Source organism: Clytia hemisphaerica, unplaced genomic scaffold (genome assembly GCF_902728285.1).
Source record: "Clytia hemisphaerica strain Z4C2 unplaced genomic scaffold, Clytia hemisphaerica genome assembly, whole genome shotgun sequence".
NCBI classification, from domain to species: domain Eukaryota; kingdom Metazoa; phylum Cnidaria; class Hydrozoa; order Leptothecata; family Clytiidae; genus Clytia; species Clytia hemisphaerica.
The window spans coordinates 282,703-306,672 of record NW_027103498.1 but is presented as its reverse complement, the minus strand read 5'-3'; the positions used below and the strand labels follow the sequence as shown (position 1 = coordinate 306,672).

General features: G+C 36.4%; 2 protein-coding genes across 3 annotated transcripts in view; one reads left to right on the top strand and one right to left on the bottom strand.

Annotated features, from left to right (window-relative positions):
- Positions 1–21,680, top strand: part of LOC136798786 (uncharacterized protein DDB_G0283697-like) — a 28,515-nt gene extending 6,835 nt beyond the window's left edge. For both annotated transcript variants that reach the window (XM_067055457.1, XM_067055456.1), the window contains exons 2-13: positions 15,335–15,694; positions 15,908–16,084; positions 16,271–16,377; positions 16,542–16,653; positions 17,311–18,059; positions 18,199–18,482; positions 18,628–18,663; positions 18,891–19,016; positions 19,309–19,338; positions 19,529–19,693; positions 20,022–20,306; positions 20,560–21,680. In XM_067055457.1, coding sequence (XP_066911558.1) covers positions 15,350–15,694; positions 15,908–16,084; positions 16,271–16,377; positions 16,542–16,653; positions 17,311–18,059; positions 18,199–18,482; positions 18,628–18,663; positions 18,891–19,016; positions 19,309–19,338; positions 19,529–19,693; positions 20,022–20,306; positions 20,560–20,567 — 2,424 coding nt within the window. In that variant the 5' untranslated portion in view covers positions 15,335–15,349 and the 3' untranslated portion in view covers positions 20,568–21,680. The remainder of the gene's footprint in view (positions 1–15,334; positions 15,695–15,907; positions 16,085–16,270; positions 16,378–16,541; positions 16,654–17,310; positions 18,060–18,198; positions 18,483–18,627; positions 18,664–18,890; positions 19,017–19,308; positions 19,339–19,528; positions 19,694–20,021; positions 20,307–20,559) is intronic.
- On the bottom strand, positions 21,666–23,606 carry LOC136798788 (bis(5'-adenosyl)-triphosphatase enpp4-like). The gene has a single exon (XM_067055458.1). The coding sequence runs from the start codon at positions 23,582–23,584 to the stop codon at positions 21,977–21,979; it is 1,608 nt and encodes a 535-aa protein (XP_066911559.1). The 5' UTR covers positions 23,585–23,606; the 3' UTR covers positions 21,666–21,976.
- Between the last annotated feature and the right edge of the window lie 364 nt (positions 23,607–23,970).

Here is a 23,970-nt window from a genome sequence, read left to right as displayed (position 1 = left end):
TCAGTTAGGGTTAGGGTTGGAGCTCGAAAAAAGCACTCTTTTGTGATTTTCTCTTAATACAGTCTGGTCTGCAGTTTGTACAATGTAAATAGCCATCAGAAACGCTATTTCGGCATGAATCCGTGGCGCAGTGGATAAGGCATTGGGTTTCAAAACATCGGAACTTTGCATTTAGTGGGTTCGAATCCCACCGATGGCGATCTGTCGGTAAGTCATTCAGTAAGTTAGAAAACATAGTAAATAACTCACACAGAACCAGAAAGTCAGAAAAACTACGAACAAGAGACTGGAAAGTACGAAGTAAGTCCAGATCTGTCTTTCGTCTTTACGAAGAAGCCACGACCGTTATAAACAGTCTGTGTGTGAACCCTTGTTGACAGACTTTCTGAACTTTGGAAACCCAGGCAAACACACATAATCAACTTACCATAAAAACTCTTTCACAAGCTCTAAAGACTTTCAAAACTACTAAAAACCACATCAAAACATCAGCCACATGTATTTAGACTTCCAGCCAACAGCCATTTTATTTCGAAATGAATCTATGTTTTCATTTTCATTTGTTTTCCTTTTTTCTGCAGAGTCAGCTTTTTCCATAAATTATGCGCGCGCATCGAAATTATCAAAATGCGCGCGAAATTACTGCTAAGTAATACGCCAAAAGCTGGCCAATCAGTTCTATTAAGTGATCACATAATACGCTAACGTACATTATCATGATATTGAAAATAAAAAGTTATTAAAAATACCTAATAAAATGAAAACAACTAAAGCTAAAAGTGGCTGCAAGAAGAAGTATTGAGATAGCGAAGTAGCGAGGTATGACTGAAGCTGAAAGACACCACCACAAGGATTTAGAATAGTATGTAGTAAGCGAGAGGCTAAGATGTGATAATGTAGACCTGAAAGACTTGTGATTTGATGAAGTTAATAAGATATAAAATATACATTTAAATTTTTATATAATATATAAATATGATTACTTAAAATTAAATATTATGATTCAGTATTATGTTTAATATAAGCTAAAAAGAAAGGAGAAACATTAATAGTAAATAAATAACTTTTGCCTTGAATGCACGACCTAGCTGCTGAGCTGAATAGAAAAAGAATAGAATTAGTGAGAGTTTGAGATTAGAGGATGATGACTAGATTGAGACTAGATACTAAGGCACAGCAGGAATAGAGCTAAAATAAAAAGCTAGAAATTAGGAGGAGTTATGAGCAAGTGAAGGCAAAATGTAAACAATTAAAATGATACATACAAGTTAAGTATAGTGCGCATTGACACCTTTACAAAAATAATCATAATTTAACTCAGATATGAGATTCATTCCACAGGCGGATGGTTGACGGAAAGTAACTGAATTCATATGTTTGAATCCTTGCATTGATTGGAATAACTTTAAGATGAGTGTTACGTGCATGAGGTGCAAGAGCGGATAAAGATTCAACTTTGCCATGAAGAATTTTATGCATGAATTTAACTTTATTTGCTGTTCTCCTGGTTTGAAGGGTTTTAAGTTCAAGATTACGAAGCATCAATGAGGGACTACTCATTTGCCGCCAGTCATTCGAGATGAAGCGTGCAGCTTTCCTCTGAACCATTTCCAGCTTATAGATGTTGGAGGCTGAGTGAGGGTCCCATACGACTGATCCATATTCCAGGATGGGTCGGACATAGGTTTTGTAGCATTGGAGCTTTGTATTTGGGTGACATGATCTGAGATTCCTTTGTATGAAACATCGAGTTTGGTTGGCTTTCTTAACAGTATAGTCGTTATGGACATTCCAGGAGAGCTTTTTGTGGATATACACATCAGATATTTCGCTGAGTCAACAACTTCAAGTACTTGGTTGTGCATTGAATATGGTTGAATGATAGTATTACGCTTGTTGGTGATTCGTAAAACTTTACATTTGTCCGGGTTGAACTCCATTGACCATTCATGTTCCCAATTCATGAGTTGGTTTAAGTCTTCCTGAAGGCTTATGGCATCATTAATTGAGTCAATGACTCTGTAAATGAGTGCATCATCAGCAAACAATCTTATTTTACATTTAACCAATTCAGGAAGATCGTTTATGTAAACTAAAAACCGAAGAGGGCCGAGGACTGTGCCTTGAGGAACTCCAGAGATAACATTAGCTTTTTCAGATGACTCGCCGTTAACGACAACAGTTTGAGTGCGATCGGAGAGGTAGTTGGTGATCCATTCAAGAGTTTTACCCCTTACGCCATAATGATGAAGTTTTAGACAAAGTTTTTTGTGGTCAACTTTATCAAAAGTCTTTGAAAAGTCAAGTAGAATTGAGTCGATTTGCTTAGCTTCGTTCAGGGACTTAGCAAGGTCTTGGATGGTTGTTACAAGTTGTGATTCACATGACCGATGTTTCCTGAAACCATGCTGGCTATCTGTCAGAATGTTGGTGTTGTCAAGGTGGGCCATAATGTTGCTGTGTAAAATATGCTCCAAAATTTTACAGGATATGGAGGTAAGACTGATAGGCCTGTAGTTACAGGCTTTGGATTTGTCGGTTTTACCAGGTTTGAACACAGGGGCAACCAGGGCATGCCTCCAGTCATCTGGGATGGAAGACTGTTTGAGTGAAGCTTGCATCACTAAGGTAAGACCAGGAGATATTTGGTCAGCAAACTCATTGAGAAATCTTGATGAGACACCATCTGGACCAGCAGCTTTGTTAGGGTTGGTATCGTTAAGGAGTTTCCGAACACCAGGTTCTGTGATATTAATTTCTGGCATGGGTGTATTCGCTTGACCCTGCAGGGGTGGGATTCGATCGTCAGGAATGGAGAAGACATTTGAAAACTGTTTGTTGAGGATGTTCGCTTTCTTGGTGTTATCAATGTGTAAGCTTCCATTGTCTCGCAGGGGTGCTACTCCATCATTTTCACATTTACGGGATTTTATGAATCGAAACAGTTTCTTAGGATTATTTACCCCATCTGGGCTTACACAGTTTTTGACAAAGTTATTGAATGCTGATTTGCAAGCTTTCCTGCATTCGTTTGTTAGCTTTTTGAAACGATCCCAGTCTGCAGGTTTTGATGATTTTTTGGCTCGCTTGTAGGCCCTCTTCTTTCGCCGAGATAACCTTTTACATTTCTGTGTTATCCAGGGTTGAGAATAACGACTTGATTAACCTGCATTGCAGGGAAAAATGTCCCTGCAGGCGAGTTACCTGCGCCAAGCGTTAAACAGGCAGCAAAAATATCACAAACTAGACTGTGAAAAAAGTTTATTGCTTGGATTCCCAGGCTAGCATCAAGTTAATAAACCAGACGGTGTCAATCGAACAACTTCGAACAAAAATCGCAATCGAACCAATCGAACGTAGTCAAACGTAGTCGAACGTGATCGAATAATTGCGATTCGATTGTCGAATGTAATCGAATCTCAATCGAACGGCCGATTCCTGGGTAATATTCGATTGTGTTCGATTGCGTTCGAGTGACAGATAAAAAAATTCACTCCATTAAGAATTAGTGAATAAGTGAATAAGTTCTAGGGAAACTAATACAAATACAAACAAAAAATATTAACAAAACTGAACTTGTGTTGTGGGCTGGATGATCCATTCAAATCAATCACATAATCCGAAGTTGTGGATGTACAACTACAGAATCAACTTTGACGCTTCAATACCCGGCTGCACTCATCCCAGTGCAGCCTTCAGCTAAGTGGCTTTACTTTTCTGTACAAACCCAACAATACACCACATCATATTGACTTGTTATAATCATGAATCTCTCTCAAATTGCTCCATAACCAATAAAGGAAGTACTTTTCTTAATAAACTTTTGCTTTATACCCTCCTGCACTCAGAACCATGGATTTGAGCAATCCTCCTCAGGAGGAGGATCAACCCCCGCCAGAAAACACAAAAGAATTAGAAATTGAAAACTTAATTGCTGAACTATGTTTAAATACCTCATCTGAGCCAGTTAAATTCTGTTTGCGAAAATATAAGTATGGCAAAAGTGTACAAGACATTGAGAACGATATTTTTAAAGAACGTCATGATACCCTGAAAGCAACTGCAAATTTTCTGAAAGTGCCAAATTTCAACGATAAAAACAAGAGACCTTTATCTCATCTTATTGTGTGCAGAATTCAAAATCTACTACCAGATGACTGCTCGATCTGTGATAGAGAATACAGAATCAGTTTAGAAGAGGATCCAATACTTGAATGTTCAGTATGTGGACAAGGTGTACACAAACAATGTTGGCTAAGCCTTGCAGTAATCTCTCCATATTACAATACTGATATTTCTGACACAATAGATGCTGACACTTTTAAGAGTCTGGATTGTTTTATGTTTGTCATGCTTGCCAACCAAAAACAATTCCCAACGATAATGAAGGAGATAACAAGAGGAAACGGAAGCATGTCAAAACAACACCAACAATACAAGAAGATGATACAAGACAAAAAGACACAACACCAAATCAAAATAATAACGATCTGACACTAACACATCAAGTAGAGAAAGAAGATGATCATTTGGCAACTAATAATCTTTCTGATCAAACTGATGACAAAGGAAAGAGAAAAACGATCTGTCGCTTTTTTAAAACTGGAAACTGTAAGCATGGCTTAAAAGGAAAAGACTGCAAATTCTTACATCCGAGGATGTGCAGAAAATTTACCTTACATGGTACAAACAACAAAAGAGGATGCACCATGGGAAAGAAATGTAAAGACTTTCACCCAAAAATGTGTTTTGATTCAATCAAAAAAGGTGAATGCTTCTCTGAAAACTGCCGATTTGCCCATGTTAAAGGAACCAAAAGACTACCACAAGGCATAAAGAATAATATGACACATGGCCATGAACTTCTAATGAATAATGACGAAATGCCAAAAAAACTTGCTGAACCTGGCTCTTTTTTAGACGTAGTTCGTCTGTTGAGGGAAGAAATTCTGGAGACCTTGAATCAAAAGATGGACTCAATGCAGAATCAAATACAACACATTCAACAGACGTACCAATCACCTCTACCAACCTCATTTCCAACACAATATCCAATTCAACCCATACCAATACCAAGACATCTACAAAATCTACCACATCAAAACCAATTCAATCCAATCCAGTGTCAATAAACAATTTTGCATTCTTTAATGTTCAAGGAATTTCCCCCAAACTGTTCAAAGCAAAGTCCCTTTTATAAAAAATAATATATGCAATAAAAATTTACTGTTTCTTGGACTGTCTGAAACATGGCTTCATTAGGGCCATATGAAAGCAGAACTTAAGATTGAAAATTTTACCCTATTCCGATGTGATTCTTCAAGAAAGAAAAGAAACAGAGGGAGATACACAGGTGGAGTGTGTTTTTACGTAAGAGAAGACATTGGTGCAACATTTACAACTCTATTCTTACTCCTCTAAAACTGTACAACTCCTTTGTATTTTACTCGAAAGCTGAAAACATGGCTTTGTTGGTAGCTTACCGCTAACCAGACGATAAAAGCAATGGAAATCCATCGACATCCAATGATTTTATCACCCACTCAATGGAGTAAAAACAGCAATATCAGAGCTAGGAACCACCCCAAACATCATTTTTGGTGGTGATTTCAACCTACCTAAAGCTACCTGGCCAGATGGCTCACCTAAACCTGGTTGTCCTTTGGATGAAAGAATCATCCTAAACTCATTGAATCAATTCTGCAATGATTATTTCATCTCTCAATACGTGAAAACTCCCACACATAAAGATGGAAACATACTTGATCTTGTTTTCACAAACAATGAAAACATTATCCATAACTGCTCAACAGTTCCTGTCCTTCAAAGTACCTCACACCACAAAATTGTCCTGTTATCAACCTGTCTTAATGTTAACACTGTATCAGATGAAGATGAGCAGCCAGAACCTCGTACAGGTTTTAGCACCCTGAACTTCTTTGCTGATGAAATAGACTGGGAAAATATAAAAGAGACCATGCGTCATATCAGGTGGAATAGTCCGGGAGCCAAATCCTATATCTCCTTAAATAAGCACTTTTGCTTAACCCAAGATTCTACAGGATAAACTATACATTTTTGGAATCCTCAACTATCCTAGTTTTGGAAATGGTCGGTCCCCAAAGCTAACTCCTGGTCAATTTTTCATACTGGGCCCGAGTTTAGGGGGTACTTTTTACCCTTTGTAAGGATTTGTTAAGGAAAATGCCATTCCAGGGATGATATAATTTGCTGTATCTAGTCAATCAGTTGACCAATTGCTTTGAAACTTTGCAAAAAGTTTCAAGGTAGGCTGATAATTATTTTCGGCAAAAAATTTTTGTGAAAAATTATTTTTATAGGTTTGCCTGGGGAAAAAAGGGGAAAATTTGGGTATTTTAACTAAATTTTGACCCTTTTTAAGTCTGGGACCTACCCAAAAAACTTTTAATGAGACACAAACTAGGTGTTATGATACTTCGATGCAATACATCAGAAAAATTTCAAACAGACAGTATTTAGTATTATTTCAGGGCTGCAGGGGGTAAAATTGCCCATTTTTGGGGTTTTTACCTTATTTGAGCAATTTTCACCACTAATCTTGGTTAAAACGTCATCAAAAATAGTTTTAACTTGATTTTCGTGTAATATATCTTGAAAAATTACAATGCTGACTTAAAACTAACAAAACCAGGGTGTAGATGGACAAACCAGGGGGTAAAAATGCCCATTTTAGGCGATTTTTATCGTTTTTGGACCTATTTCACCCATAAAGCGGTTTTATGAGGCCCCCCAGCGGACCCAAATTTCACGCATTCACGCAAAATTTTTTCGCAATTCACGCATTCACGTAAGTTTTTCTCGAAATTCACGCAAACCCAATTTTTTGGGAAATCGGGGAAATTTTCGGAAAAAAACGGGAGAAATGACAAAAATAGAGGTCTTGCGCATTTCGCTAAGTTACGTAATTTACGTAATTTCTGCCATTATGGAGTAAAACGTTCGATTTGCATAAAAAAGTATGACAAGGCTGTACTCGAGATATTATTCAACCGGATCTGGTCATGCACTTGAGAAAAACTTAACTCAGTAGTGATTTTTTCCTGTAGACCTGACTATAAAACACCGTGTTTGGTAGTGTCGTAAGAAGCCCCCAAATAGAAAGCGTTACGTAATTTTTCAACTTTAATCACATGCCATCATGCAAAATATTTGATTCTTCCAACTTGTCACGATCGTTTGGAAAAGGTGATGCTTCTGCAGTTAACGTATTGCGATAGTAAGTGAAAAGATATGCGCCGCAGGCAAATTTTTGTACAAAAAATAGCTTAAACATTATCAAAAATAGGTCAAACAAACTCGAGTATGACACCATGATGCTTAGCTCAGGGGTAAGGAGGCGCAACCATGGTTTACTCAGAGAGGAAATTTTTGCATTTCTGTCACTCGCGTTTGGCTAAAAATGCTCTCTTTAACACCAATGAAAAAGAATGTAGTCTATATTCGTTAGAGGCAAGGTACGATCGCTTGATAGCTTGTAAAATGAGGTAAAAGAATGAACATTTGTTGCGAGCGAAGCGATCAAAAAAAATTAAAAAGAAAGGTTTTAATCAGGGCTCGCGAATTAATTTCCTAACGTGGAGGGGCCGAAAACATAGTGACTAAGTAAGGAGGCGCAACCAATTTTGCGCCGACAGGAGAAAATTTCTTTTCTAACCCTCTGATGTGCTTACCTTATTGGAACTAATTTTCGCGGGTTTTAATTTTAGCGTTTTTCGCGGTTTTTCGTCAAAATCGCGAAAATTTGATCCCGCGAAAAATTTTGAGAGTTGAAAACCGCGAAAATTAATTCCCGCGAAATACAATTTTTTCCAATTTTATCGGAAAATTTGAAAAATCCCTAGGAAAATAAAAGAAATTTGTCTAAAAAAGGGCAAAACCGCGAAAATTAAAACCCGCGAAATGCTATTTTTCGGATTTATATTATATGGTAGCCTCAAATTTATGAAATTTTGAGATGGAAACCAGTTATATACAATAAAAACATCCAAATTCAGGCAACAACTACCAAGAAGTGGTATATTTACCCCCTAATTTGCCCACAGTGACCCTGATTACAGACAATGAAAACCACAAATAACTTTCCCATTCCTCCTACTACAAAATTATCCTTGTTTCAGTGGTCAGAAATAAAATTGGTACACCATAAAACCGCTTTAGGACCGAAATAGGTCCAAAAACGATAAAAATCGCCTAAAATGGGCATTTTTACCCCCTGGTTTGTCCATTTGCACCCTGGTTTTGTTAGTTTTATGTCAGCATTGTAATCTTTCAGGATATATTACACGAAAATCAATTTAAAACTATTTTTGATGACGTTTTAACCAAGATTAGTGGAGAACATTGCTCAAATAAGGTAAAAACCCATAAAAATGGGCAATTTTACCCCCTGCAGCCCTGAAATAATACTAAATACTGTCTGTTTGAAATTTTTCTGATGTATTGCATCAAAGTCTATCATGTAACACCTAGTTTGTGTCTCATTAAAAGTTGTTTGGGTAGGTCCCAGACTTAAAAAGGGTCAAAATTTAGTTAAAATACCCAAATTTCCGCCTTTTTTCCCCGGGCAAACCTATAAAAATAATTTTTCACAAAAATTTTTTGCCGAAAATAATCATCAGCCTACCTTAAAACATTTTGCAAAGTTTCAAAGCAATTGGTCAACTGATTGACTAGATACAGCAAATTATATCATCCCTGGAATGGCATTTTCCTTAACAAATCCTTACAAAGGGTAAAAAGTACCCCCTAAACTCGGGCCCAGTATGAAAAATTGACCAGGAGTTAGCTTTGGGGACCGACCATTTCCAAAACTAGGATAGTTGAGGATTCCAAAAATGTATAGTTTATCCTGTAGAATCTTGGGTTAAGCAAAATGCCATTTTTTGGGTTTGGCTCCCGGACTAGAAGGAAACACTTAGTGACGACCCAAACGAATTATTGGAAACCATAAATGCCCTGTGTTTCAAAATCTGTAAAGATAATGTACCAACCAGAATACCAATAGAAGGCAAAAGGAGATCAAAAGTTGAAAGGTATCATAGATCCTTAACCAAAAGACGGAGAAAAATCACAAAAAAACTGTTACTCACAAATTCTCAAACCCGAAAGAAAAAAATCAAAGAAGAGTTGCTGCAAATCGAAAAAAAATTGCAAAAATCCTTCCAAGATTCAAAAAGGTTTGCGGAAAATAAAGCTATTGAATCAATCAAAAAGAATTCTAAATATTTCTTTGCATACGCCAAGAAGAAATCAAAAGTGAGAACTAAAATTGGACCACTAATAGACAAAAACAGGAACCTTACAATGAAGAATAAAGAAATGGCTGACATCCTTTCAAATCAATATGCTAAAGTCTTCAGTGTACCCATGTCACCTGACGATCAAGCTTTCAACACACAAACCACTGAAATATCAGAAATGGTAGTCACTGAAAATGACATAATGAAAGCCATTGACGAATTATCACCATCCTCAGCTGCTGGTCCAGATGATTTCCCAGCAATAGTCCTGAAACAATGTAAAGAAGAATTAGCCATCCCATTGTGCCATCTATGGAAAAACAGTCTGGAAAAAGGAATTGTTCCAAACAAATTGAAAAAATCAACTATAACCCCAATCTACAAAGGAGGAAACAAATCACTGGCTGCAAACTACCGACCAGTCGCCTTAACATCACACGTTATAAAGATCTTTGAGAAAGTCATCAGAAAACACATTGTCAAACACATGGACGGAAATAACTTTTTCAACCCAAATCAGCCAGCATGGCTTTAGAAGTGGAAGATCTTGTCTGAGTCAGCTCCTTGAACAACATGATCTTATATTAAACTTACTTGACAAAGAGACCAATGTAGATGTTGTTTACTTAGACTTTTCTAAAGCTTTCGATAAAGTGGATCATTCAATTGTTCTGTCAAAATTCAAAAGGCTATGAATAACTGGTAAAATCTATAATTGGATAGAGTCCTTTTTGAGAGACAGGCAACAAACTGTAGTGGTTAATGGTGTGAAATCAAACAACCAAGAAGTTATCTCAGGTGTACCACAAGGAAGTGTACTTGGACCCCTGATTTTCCTGATACTCATTGGAGACATAGATGAGAATGTTATCCAATCTATCGTCAAGTCCTTTGCAGATGACACTCGCACAACCAAGTCAATAAAGAATGCTGAAGATGTAAAAATATTGCAACAAGACCTTCAGATTTTATATCAATGGACAATCGCAAACAATATGAAATTGAATGATGCAAAATTTGAATTGCTACTTTATGGCTCAAATACAGAAATCAAAAATGAATCTCACTATACCTCACCATCAGGAGATAAAATTGAAGGAAAGGAATATGTTAAAGACCTGGGAGTTCTTATGTCCAATGATTGTCTATTTAAACATCAAATTGAATCAATAATTGAAAAAGCCAAAAACATCATTTCTTGGATATTACGTACCTTCACTTCCCGCTCTACACATACCATGATCACTCTCTATAAATCACTTGTGATCCCTATACTGGAATATTGCTCAGCGTTATGGAGCCCCAGTACTATTAGTCTTATTCAAAGACTTGAAGAGATCCAGAAATCATTCTTAAAACAAATAAAAGGAACACACCAAAATTATTGGGAAAGTCTAAAGAAGCTTAGAATATACTCACATCAAAGAAGGAGAGAACGCTACAGGATCATATACACCCAGATACACCTGGAAAATATTGGAAAATCTTGTGCCAAATATCAATGATTGCTTCAAATCTAAAGAACATCCAAGATTAGGACGAATGTGTTTTAGCAAATACGCCGGTCCAAACAATTCAAAATTACGCGACAGTACCCTGACTATACAAGGAGCAAAACTTTTTAAAGTCTGCAATGCCAAAGAGCATTAGAAACTTGAAAAATTTAACTGTTGACAAATTCAAAAATGCACTTGACAAACACTTGCAAAAAATTCCTAATGAACCCCAAATCCGTGGTTATACAGGGTGCAGGAGAGTTGACTCAAACTCAATTTTAGACATGAAATCTCTCTGCTGATCCATTTCTTCCTTCAGGAATTATGGATTGAATGAAGATTGTGGTGTGGATCAAAAGATTCTTGCCAGAGCGGTACGCTCAAACACATCCAAAAGTAAGTAAAGTAGTAAGGTTAGATTGGTTCGATTGATAGTTGACTATGTTCGATTGGTTCGATTGATTGTCAATTACATTGGATTAATCTTCGATTTCTTTCGATTACGATTATGTTCGATGAGTTTGATTGTGATTAAATTAAATTGGATCACTCTGTTAGAGCTTTTTAGTGGGCAGCCGAGTGCTTGAAGTACCATACCAAGGCGAATAAAATCTAATACAATCGAATCAATCAAACGTAATCGAATACAATCGAACGTAATTGAATACAATCGAACGTAATCGAAGCAATCGAACAGCAAATCCTGGGTAATATTCGATTGCGTTCGACAATCGAATTGCAATCATTCGATTGCGTTGTTCAATTGCGTTCGATTGATTCAGCATTCGATTCGTTCGATTGACATTCGTCTGGAATAAACCATTTAGTAGTGTCGACTGCGCACGCGTTCAAAATTCCGGTTCTCGTACAAGAAAACCCAGCAGAGAAATGGTAGGTAAAGAACTACTTTTAATCATAACAACTTCTTTTCCTCTTGATGAATTTTTGTGAAGTCTTCTGGAGAGATCCATAAAATTATCATTGATATCATGTTCAAATATCTAAATCATTCTCTTAATAAAGGAAAGAAAAAAGTTGACAATGTTTACATTCCTCTACTAACCTTCCATTCAGTACTAAAGTGCGCAATTTCAGTGAGGCTGGAACTTCGAATTTTGAGGATTACGATTTTACCAGCTTTTTAGCGGATTTGGCCTCGCTAACCCAAATCTCGCAACCTCTTTACCTTAAAGGAAGATTGAAATTAGAGTTTTTCAGCGTTCCGAAAAAAACGCAAAGCAAAAAAAATTTCATCCTCACAGGATTGATTCTCGACAACAAAATACATCTTTTGCTCTTTGGGTTTGTTTCTGACGTTTTTTCTTCAAAGAATATCGATCACTTTCCTTTTCCCCTCGAGCGCGCGAGAAAAAAATGATTAGCTCGCATTCTCGCGCAGGCGAAAAAAGATGAGGCGGCAATCTTGCACTGAGGGTGCTACTTAGTTTCCGCCCTTTTTTGCGCCCACAATAGAATGATCCAAATACGGTGGGTATTCCAAATGATAAACGATGTCGTTTTGTAAGTGTTTATTTTCTAAGAAATACAAATAGTATATTGAATATTATTGACTTATTCATTTAAGTATTTTTTAGCCCTCCAAATTTAAATATCTGGTTAAATAAAGAACAAATGCTAGCAGTTCTGTTTTTCCTCAAACCCCCGGGAAAAGTTTTTTTGCCGACTTAGCTATTTTACAAATTTCGGAAAAGAACTCCCATAGGAATTCTGATACATAACCCGATTGGTTCATTTCGGAACGGCTTCAAGAAAGTTATAATGGCAGATGATTTTAAAAGTTTCTGAGGGAATGTGTGGAATTTATCAATGTTGATAGCTTTTTGATTCTTTAAAGAAAAAAGATAACAGGTATAGCTTTTTCTAATCCTGGAATATCGAGGTTCCAGCTACACTGAATTTTACCTAATTTACAGTTTTTTTTATGGTGGAACATGGTGGAGATAACGAGACTAAATGGTGTATTTAACCAGTCAGGGAAATCCCACAAGTAGTAATTTTTTACTGCAATTACGGTATAACAGGCTGTTTCCCGGAAATTTTGCCAGACCTCAAACAGTGACCCATTTACATGTGTGGAATTATTTTTACTTTAGCGTATAAACCAGGCCTTAAAAATCGAAGCGCTGTCTCGGGAATTGAATGACAAATTTTGGTTGGTTGATTTTGGCTGCTGCACGTTTTATTTTGTTTCAAACTTTCAAGTTTTAATTAGTTGTCTTGCGAACTTGATTCAGGTAACTCTCATCCTTGTTGTGCAAATACATCCTGTAGATGACTGATGTTGTTTTTTCTGAAAGCTAGATTTCCTAGTGTGACTAACTGTCAGTCATCTACAGGATACCGTGGGTGGTCCTAAATCCGACAGCCCTGCCTAAATCCGACGTATGGTATTTCAAAGATACAAACTAAAATAAAAAAAACCTTTTGCTGTGACGCAACGAAAATACCAAAGTGTCAACTAAACTGGGAAATTTGATACAGTAAACTAGTTGAACCAAATAATTAACAATAATTGCTTCTTATACGAAACATAATTTTTTTTTGCAACATGTCAAACATCATAAATGACAATAAAAAAGGTAATTACATTCAGACTTTTACAACTCACACTTTTTAATTACATTATTGACATTTTGACATTATAGCCATCTTGTTAGATGTTTTGAATTTGTTTTGAGAATTCTTGCAATAGTTTATCGTTCAACTTGGAGTGTTTGTAAACATAGAATTTTTTTTCATAACCTTTATTTGGGGGGGGGTCGGAATTAGGCAGGGCTGTCGGATTTAGGACCACTCACGGTACATTTCAACAACAAGGATGAGAGTTACCTGAATCAAGTTCGCAAGACAATATCAATTAAAACTTGAAAGTTGGAAACAAAAAAAAAAGTGCTGCAGCCAAAATCACCCAACCAAAATTTGTCATTCAATTCGCGAGACAGCACTTCGATTTTTAAGGCCTTGATTATACGCTAAAGTAAAAATAATTCCGCACATGTAAATGGGTCATTGTTTGAGGTTCGGTAAAATTTCCGGCAGATAGCCTATCCGGCGGTGCACGGATCTAGGTGGGTGTTCCACCTCCCCCCATAGATCTTTTTCTTGGGAAGTTGATCTTCAAATTAGTTTTCAAGGTTGGCTTGGCTCAAATTTTTTCATCTATGGCTATGGCTCAAATTTTAGGCAATTTCTCAAAGTTTTTGAAAATGTTAAAATCATTAAAAAGCGCCGGGTTATTTTTTCATGAATCCCTTTAGAAGTTTTGCGACACATTTTTTTGGTTGAGAGTCAAGCAAACGATATAGCGCTTTCGCAGCATTAATCTTTGATATGCATTTTGGCGGGACGCTGGTGTGACTAACTGGCTGAAAAACTCTAATTTCAATCTTCCTTTAAGGTAAAGAGGTTGCGAGATTTGGGTTAGCAAGGCAAAAATCGCTAAAAAGCTCAGCCTCACTGATTGAGCTGAGGGTGGAGGTGGAGGATCAAAACCTTAACGGTAAAATGTTGCTAATAAATTTGAAAAAGTTGATTGTCTATGTCTCCTAGACTATAGACTTTTTTGCTTTTCCACCCATCATATTGAATTATATGCAAAATTACAGGAACGAAAAAAGCCGTGGTTGGGTTTAGTTGGAAATAATGCAAAAGATATGCAAGTTTACACAAACATTAAAAAGACAACAAAGCATCTTATTCAGAAATATTATACTCGCTAGAACAATAAAAGATGGAATTTCTTAATTCAAGAAGAAATATTTACAAAACAACAAAAGACTTTTAGTAATTTGTTCTTTAAGACATAGCATATTTTTTTTGATGATCACAAACATTCAAATCAATGTAAAACAATTCAGGCCAATAGAATAGCATAAAATTCATGGATTCAACTGCTTTAGATTGCTGATTTTGTTTGATTGAGATTGTCTCAATGAAAAATTAAAATAAATACTTGAAGTAAAGATTCACCAGCACCACCCACCAGCGATTCTAGCGTTCCCCTTTTGATATATTTATTTTATGTTAATATTTATTTTACTTTATCTAAAACATTGTTCTAGCATTTTATATTCCTAAATGAGACCGAACCTATATTCTATTTTACCGCAGCCATTCCACAATTTTGCCATCACAATATCTACAAATTTAACTGAATGGTTTTAGTTTTGATGTTAATTCGATGTTGCGCTATTACGTCTAGTCTATTCTAAATTCGAATTTTCTTCTCAGTTTGATCTCCTATGAATATATTAAAATATTATCATATAAGTAGTTTTTCTCCCTAATATTTAATATTTACTATTTCATTGCATAACTAGGACTTTGACAACCTGCACAATTCGACCTATGTGTTTTTTTGATTCAATATTTACAAGCAAAAAAATTTATGTTATTTTTCATCTGTCACCTTTTGACTTTTGTAAAAAAACTTGAAGTTTTCTGAAAATCCTGTTCATTACATTCTTTTTTTGTCTGTTTTTTTTTACTTTCCACTTAGGCTTTAATAAGAAAAATTCATTACTGTCTTATCTTTAGAAAATTACATCAATAATGGCTGACTCAGAAGCAAAAGAGGTTCAAGCTGAACCACAAAACAATTCTGAAGAACAAGAGCAAGAAACCCCACAACCAACAGAAACCCCACAGCCAACAGAAGCGCCACAACCAACAGAAACGCCACAAAAGTCAGAATCTGAAGTTCCAGAGGAGGATATGGAAGATTTCGACCTTGTTGGTCTCTCACCTGAAAGTCAAAAGAACAAAACAAACGGTGTTCAAAGTGAAGAAACAGAAGAAGCAAAGACAAATCTTGCAGATGAGTTAAATGAGGCAGAGAGTACTCATGATTCTGACACTGAAGAAACAACAACAAACCGTCGAAGGAGAAGTGCTGATGTAAGACTTTTTTTGCTTCAGGTTGTTTTTGAGAGTAACATTGCTTAGTCATAGGGTGAATCTGCAGTAGTATATAATAAGGTCATGGGATGATTAGTATCGATTCTTTTCTGGCTGAAAAGAGTGTTAACAGCTTGTCGTCCTTCATCTTATTTAAAAGATAAGTCTGAATTCCTATAGATATTTAGTTTTCAAACTTTCATTTCATTTCAGAATGAAGAAGATGAAAATGAAGCTGGTGAGGAAAATGAGAAAGGAGAACGTCAGAATTACAGTCAAGAGGAATCGGAAGGAGAATCAGATTACCACAGTGTGTCAGATGACGATGACGAAGATGACGAGGATGGCGATGAGGGAAGCCAAGGCAGTGGTGCAGAAGGAGAACAAAAAGTAAAATAAGACTTCCTGCATATGGAATCTATCATTTTGAGGATAACATCTCTTTCAAAGGATTTCTTTGAAGATCGTCATACAATTCACATTGCAATTCTTTATTGTTTGTTCACTAGAATAAGTGATCGATTTAGAGGTCTATGATCGATCGATCTTGATTTTCCCTATACTGTACCTTTTCAGGATGAGAATTTGGAGGAAGAAATGAAAAGTCCAACCTTTGTTCCTCGAAGAACTGGCTTTTGGGATCACGATGATCGATTTGGTGACATCTCAGTACAAGAATCGAGGTAAACTTTGAATTCAGTTTTCATAGCAAGTGCTCATAGCAAAATCGTGATTGCCATCCCAATTATCAAATCAATTTTTTTTCACTTTACTCCAATAGCTATAAAGTTGAGGAATGTTTAGAGAAAAGAAGGAGTTGACAACAATGTAATTTCATTTTTTCTAGAGAGCCTCAACAACAATCAAAGAAGTTATGGGATAAGAGTGAAGTGGATAGATGGCAACATGATATGTACAACGAAGCTGATCAAGGTCCTAAAGAAGATTGGGAAGTCAAGGTATGTTTCTATGTTTTACCGTTAAATCAGAATAAAGATAATACACTCGGTACGCTTGGTGTGTTTCCCTTTTTGCTGAAATGAAATTCTTTGTTTCCATTTGATGCCATATTTTGACCATGGAAACAAGGATTTTATAATCCACACACTTCATTATGAATTTCACAACCAGTTTTTATAATCCATGAAATTGACTAGGATTTCGATTTAGACCCTAACAGTATACTTCCTTGAATTAGGATCTAGTATGGTTTCAAGGTATTAGCATGCTTTAAAACAGGGTTTTTTCTACGGGACCTCGAAAACCTCAAAAACTATCAATTTTCTGGGAAAAACTATGAAACGAACTTCTTCCTATTCATCCTCTTTATCGTTTACCCTTGTCAGAATAGCAAAAGGCTAGAATCTAAGTTTTTCTCTAGAATAGAGAAGTATAAGTTATTTCTTTTACATCTATTTGCCTTTGAATATTAATTTTTCACGATGCGTGGAGTCAACTTTTTCTTAAAAAAACAACATTTTTGCCAAAAAAACCTTGAAAAAGCACTCAAAAATGGCCCGAATAACCTTGAAAACCTTGAAAAAGCTGAAAAAAAATTTGTAGACACCTTTTAAAAGCATGTGACTAATGACTAATATGACTAACCCTTTTTGCAGCAATCTCAAAGAGAATACGAGGAAAGACGACAACAAGGCGGTGGACGTGGTGGAAATAGAAACCGAGGTGATCGCAGACTTGGTGATTTTATTCAAGATGATAGGAACCGTGAAGGTGGGAATAGAGAAGGTAGAGGCGGTCGTGGGGGTCGTAGTGAAGGACGAGGTGGCGGCCGCCAAAATCGTGGAAATCGTCAAAATGATGAGAATCAGAGTGAGAAGAGAGAGAAAGAATCACAAGATGTGCGTATGAATAATAAAGAAGATTGGCCTTCACTCAATCAACGTAAGACTGACAACCAAAACAAAAGAAACAGTCCTAAGAAGAACAGGAATAACCGTGAACAGGACTGGGGTGAGTCAAAGAGCAACGAAGATTGGGGAGGTAACAAGAAGGACCGAAAGTCTGATCAAAGTTACCCTTACAAAGATAATTCAAGTAGAGAGCAAGCATATCCTTACAAAGAAAATAGAGACAATAGGAGAAATAACTCCAATAGACAAAACAATGATTATGATGATAGGAATCGAAATGATTATGGTGGTGACCGGAGGAACAATAGAAACAACAGGAGAGAAGACTACGGAAACAGCCCAAACAGACGCGACGAGTCAGGTGATGTCCGGAACCTGTCTGGTGACTTCCGTAATAATCAGCAGAACGACAGAAGAAGAGGGAATAATGAAGATGATGATGACCAGTGGCAACCTCTCCAAAGGTCTGATGAATATCCAAAACGCTCTGAGTCGTAAGTCATTTTTAGTTAAGTTTTTAAGTTTTACTCTTATTTGAAATGTGTCAATCTACACGACCCTCCAATTGTTTGATATATTTCATTCCAGTTGAATTACAGTCATGTTAATCGATTTATTAACTCCAATATACAGCAAACCGAAGGGCAAAGGGCGTGGCCGAGGAAGAGGTCGAAACGATGGAGACCAACAACAACAACAACAGCAACAACAACAGGTTGGGCGAACGTTTGATGACAATGAGAAGACTAATCGAGAAAAACGCATTGACTCCCTACCACCTCGTCTTCGTGACAAAGCCAGAGAGAAAATGCATCAACAGGAGCAGAACAAAGGTGGACGGCAACAAGGTTATAATGATGATGATGAAAATGATGCTCAATATGAGGATGGTGATGTAGATCAACAACAATATGAAGGTGATTATTGTTAAAGGATAAAGAAGGGTTAAATCTTAGGTATCTTGCAGCAATTCAAAAATGTATTAAAATTCAACTATATTGTCTTTTTTTCATTTCTCAAGCAGAAATATATTTCCTAATCTTTGATGAATTTGCTTTACAGACCACCAGCAAGATCAACGACCTGTGGATGATTCAGGTAGCTTTTCTTTTTGTTGGTAATTTTTTATGTGTTTTGATTCAGGGATGGATTTTCAGATTTTTTAAAAAATGTGGGGGTTGGGTTGAAGAGAAAATTCAGGCGAGGGTTGATGTTTGACTTCACACTTTTCTGTCCTTTTCAATCAATGTTACACACACTAGAAAAAATAGAAAACGCCTCTACACCTTTAGATAATATCAATCAACTTTCATTTTCGTTTACAGTGTCACGTGACAAACCAAAGAGATATTCATCACAGCGTCAAAAGCCTGGTAGCTCCATGATGGACATTCCTACACAACTGGCCGAACAATCTGCTGAAGAGACGAGACAGTATCTCGAACAACTCGGTATGATGAACCACTGTTGTCTTTTCTTTGATACCACAAGTTGTTCAAAAATCTGCCTTGTTTACTGAGGGGTTCATTTTACAGTGTTTTTGGAGAAGCTTTTTGAATATTGAATTGACACGGATATGGAGCCAGAAAGAGGAAAAGGAAAACTTTTTGCTTATATCAGCACAATATAACAATAGGTAGACACTGTCCTGATATGAATCATATGAAACGGGAACACTTATGTAGAAATAAAACGTTTAAAAACAGACCATCTCACTTATTCTTTTCATCTGTCTCGTTTTAGCAATGCTCCAACAAATGCAAATGTCTCCAGGTTTGTCTCATTATTCTTAAGAACATCTCATTGAAAATGTGAATTGAAATCTCAATTATTTTCCCTTTACCCTTCTTTCTTCTGGTGAAAACTGGTAGAGCGGAAAGTCACTTTTTGCTGTATGACAAAGCAATATATAGCAAGATATGACAATTTAACAACTTTTGATACTCCCTTTTTTAACTTGTAGACAAGAACATTCGTTCGTTGGAGCAACAGATCCTTCAATTACAATCACAACTTCAACAGCAACTCAACATGAGAAACATCCAACAACCACTAATGCAACAACCAAACCTAGCAATACCCATGCCTAACCTCCCTTCACCCATGGTCCCTGGTGCTGATCAACAAGGTTTGTTTAAGCACAGAAGAGTCTCATTATCGTCAGATTCCTTTCAGATTCAGGTGTTTCCGTCATTCCTTAGATTACCCTCAGTTAAATTGTCCAAATGCATTTTTTTTTTCGAGTAAACTCAAAAAATTAACCCCTTCTAAGAAATCTTTTTATGATTGCTGTTCTTTAGTAGGCTGCACTGGTGTTTTTTGCTATATCCCGTATGAAATGCTGATTTTATAATTATTCCTATCATGTTTGATTTCGATTTCATTATCATGTGTCTCGCAGAAGTATTTTGATAAACTTTACTAGTGTTTACAATTCAGTTATTCTCTTTGCGTAGTGTACGGAGGAGGTGATCCTTCGCTTTACAACATGGCACAAGCTGGTATGCTGCCCAATAACGGTGCTGATTTACTCAACCCTCAAATCAACCCAATGATCTTGAACCAAATCTTGGCGGCCGCCCAAGCCCAACAAAGTACTGCCCCTCAACAAACGGGCGGGCTTTATGTCGCTGCGCCGCCACAGAATTTGCAACAGTCACCGATCCAAGGCCAGCAAGGAATGAACGAAGCTGAATCGAGGCGCTCGAGACCAGCCGCTATTCCCATTAAACCACCACCAGGCTAGTTAATTTTTGATTGCATAGACAACCCTTAATTGGTCTGCTGGCAGTCTGATTCAAATTCACTCAAAGGAAGCCCTAATAGACTTACCACCTGCTTGAAAACAGAATCTATTTTGCATTGCGTACCACTGCAGTATTATTTCCTTGTGAATGATTTATTCCATCACTTTTTGGACCTCTTTTTGGTCGCCCGATGATCCTTCTTATGATTTTATGAATGTTAATTTTACTCTCTGCTTTTCTTGTACAGGACTGTAAGCTGAAGTAACGGAGAAAGGAGAATGAAATTTATCTTGCGAATCAAAACAAAACCTTGGACTATCAATTGGACCAAATATACATGTTATCTACAAATTGAATTGTGTTAAAAGAGACTTCGTATTGACCGGCTCTGGTCTCGTATATTATTCAACATTCAAGCACACAAAGAATTTTAAAAATCGAAAAAAGAAATCATCAACGGAGAAATTCTGAAGACACAACGTTTGTCATAGTTTACAAGTAGCATAAAAGTGAATAAATCTTACACCATCTTTAACGAACTGATAATTGCATAGAACGCAATAAAATGTACCCAGTCGTATTCTCTATTAGCAGTTCTCTTTTGGGAAACTGTAGAAATTCGGCTATGGGGTTACACCACGTCGCTAATTGTTTTTGAAGCAATTCTATTGTCTGTCATTAACGAATCTCAGACTAAATAGAGTAATTGCTAATGTCAATAATAATTGGCTTTTCAAACTCTTGTTATAACAGAGTCAAATATTCATTGGAAAGAATCAAGCCCTTTTGAAACTGAACCGAGAAGATTTCAAAATTTGCTGACAAAGGTGGAAGCAATTCGATTATATTTGAAAAATAATAAGTTAAATTGATCTCGACTAAAGTTAATTTTGAGCGTCTGCTTAGATTCTACTTAGAGTTCTCTGAACTTGGGTTATTAGTATTTTTCCTATAGGCTATTTTCGAATTTTATTGTATGCATTCTTTTATGCCTTTTCAATATCTTTATTTAAAATTTTAGTGTTTTAAAATTGTTTAGATAAAAAAGGTTTCTACTTTATTCAAAAAATGATAATATATTAAGATTAGTAAATCAGTGAAAGCTTAAATTGCAAAGTAAGGGCAAAAATTCATACAGCCATTGCTTCCAGGAATATACTGGGATGCAGTTTGAAAGTTACACAAGAATCTTAAGTTAAAATATTAGAGAATTTTTTTGAGTTTCGAAGAAAAATATTTTGCAGCTGGATTGGATATTGAGCTTAAATTTACTGGAAAATTTTACATCAAAATCTCTCATATCTTTAAATGTATATAAAACTATTTTAATACGCTTTTGTGTTTAGAAAGAAAGTTAAAAGTATTCTTCATTTGTCAATTATCTTGTTTTATGTCGTTTGAAATCATCCAAGGAACTCAAAACTTTTCGAAAAATTGAGTGACTTTCTCTAGAGTTTCTCGAGTATTATATCTAAACAAGGAACTAAACTTTTAAACTTTTATTTATGTTTCTTGGTCTAAAATTCTATTCGTAAAATCGTTTATATAATTATAAATATAACTTTCGGCATCACAAAGTGTGTCCAAATGATATTAGTGCGAATTCACCAGTAAAAAATTTCTTTAAATCTTCAAAATTCTCAGTTTTCTCTCGTTCCACACAATTATCTTCCTTGATTAGTGAAGTAGAATTCATCAGAGCTGCTTAAATCGCTATCGGACAGTTCTTTTTCAGACAGTAAATGCTCGTCTCCATCTTTCTTCCGTTTTTTCATCATGATCAGTTTCTTGGAAGCCGGAACTTTCACTTTCATCGGAATACGGCAGCATCCGCAAGCTTTGTAAACAGTGGTAATGATGAGAAAAGTCGCTCCAAAGAACAATAAAACGGTAATCACAACCGCTATGATAAAATTTTTCGGTGATTCTGTGATCTTTTTGACGATTTTCTTCACAACTTTCTCATACCATCGTTCAGGGGGTCGCATCAATTTCTCCACATTGGTAATATTTCCCGAATGTGCGCCAGGGGAAATCCCCATCGAACGACATAAAATAGCGTAGACGTCGACATTCCCAATAGCTGGAATGACGGTGTTTTCTTTAAAAGCTGGCCCCTGAGCTAGAAACATGGCGTGAGAAGACTCGAATTTTCCGTCGAAACCCATCAACGCTCTCTTGGAATCCACAATCCGGTTTTTGTAGATTCGCCAATGCTCTTTCGCTACTAAAGTGATAGGTGCGTTCCTGGTTTTATGTTTGTAATGGAAGTTGTGGGGAATGTCGTTTGCAGCGAGGACGGTCATTTGTTTGTTTTTCTTCCAAGTATGAAGTAAAGCTTTCTCCACCGTTTTATCTTTGGGATAGATACTCATGATGGGACTTTTACTCAGTACTTCAAATTTGTTTTTGTATTTCGAGTTGCTATCATTTTCTAGTAAATCACTCAAAAAGATTTCTTTATGAGCAGCAATCTCAGTCGCGCCTGATTCGCCTGTCACAACGAAATTGACTTTTTCATTCAGCTTTTTTGCCTTTAACCAATCCAACATGTGTGTAATAAACGAGTCAATCTTCTTCAATGCGTGTTTGGTTTCGTTGCTATGGATACCAGAAGCGATCATTGATTTGTACGGTTCCTCAAAATACACACCAATAAAAGATGGTGCGCTAGTTGTTGTGTTGGTCAGCCATTTTTTCACAAGATTCACTCGTTGTTGAAAAGGCATCACTTCCTTTACGATCTCATTGTTCGAAATCAACTCTTTAAAAGGATCTACAAAATTCTTTCCGTGACACGAATAATCCGGTTTTAATCCGTCTACACCGTAACCAGGCCAATAACACAAGGCGCTGCTACCATTTTGATTCTGATTACGTAACCAGATAGGTTCTAGATCTTCCCCATACCATTTCGTTGAAGTTGTTTTGACGTCGAAATGATCTCCTTTAACGTTTCGCATTTTGTTAGACATGATACCATGCTCGTTCGGATATCTCCCAGTTGACATTGTCATAAAAGAGGGTAGGCTTTCAGTCTGGAAGGCATTTATTTTGTGTTTAGCCCACACTCCGTGCGTTTTCATTCTCTCAAGAGAACGCATCGAGGCTAGCTTCTCGACATCCCATCTCAAACCGCTGAAAGCAAAAACGACGGTCTTTTGATGACAAGGTTTTTCGTGCGCAATCACTTTGTCAGCTTTCGACGAATGGAAGATTGGAACGAGCAACAAGAAAGTGATAAAAATCATTTCTTCTGTTTGTCTTCCCATTCGCTTCTTGTTTTAATATTTTGTCTCTAGAAAAAATACAGAATGCAAAATCGTGAAAAATTTCCTATTAACATAAAATGACTATAAAATCAAACATGCAAGGCCATTTTGGTTAAATAAAATCATAACAGACTGTTTTATGGTTCACTCGTAAGCTTATAGTTAGCTTATAGCTTTTTCAGTCAGAGTTGGTATTATAAAAAATCAAATTAAAAAAATCACTGCCTAACAGGATTAAACCGTGTGCTGTTTTATTCCTTTTTTGAAAAGCCTTCGACATGTGAGATTTTAATTAACTAAAGGTACCTCAATCTAATTAGTTTTCAGCAATGAAATTTAAATTGAATCATCAGGCTCTTTCTCTTCGACATTCGACAAAATATTTC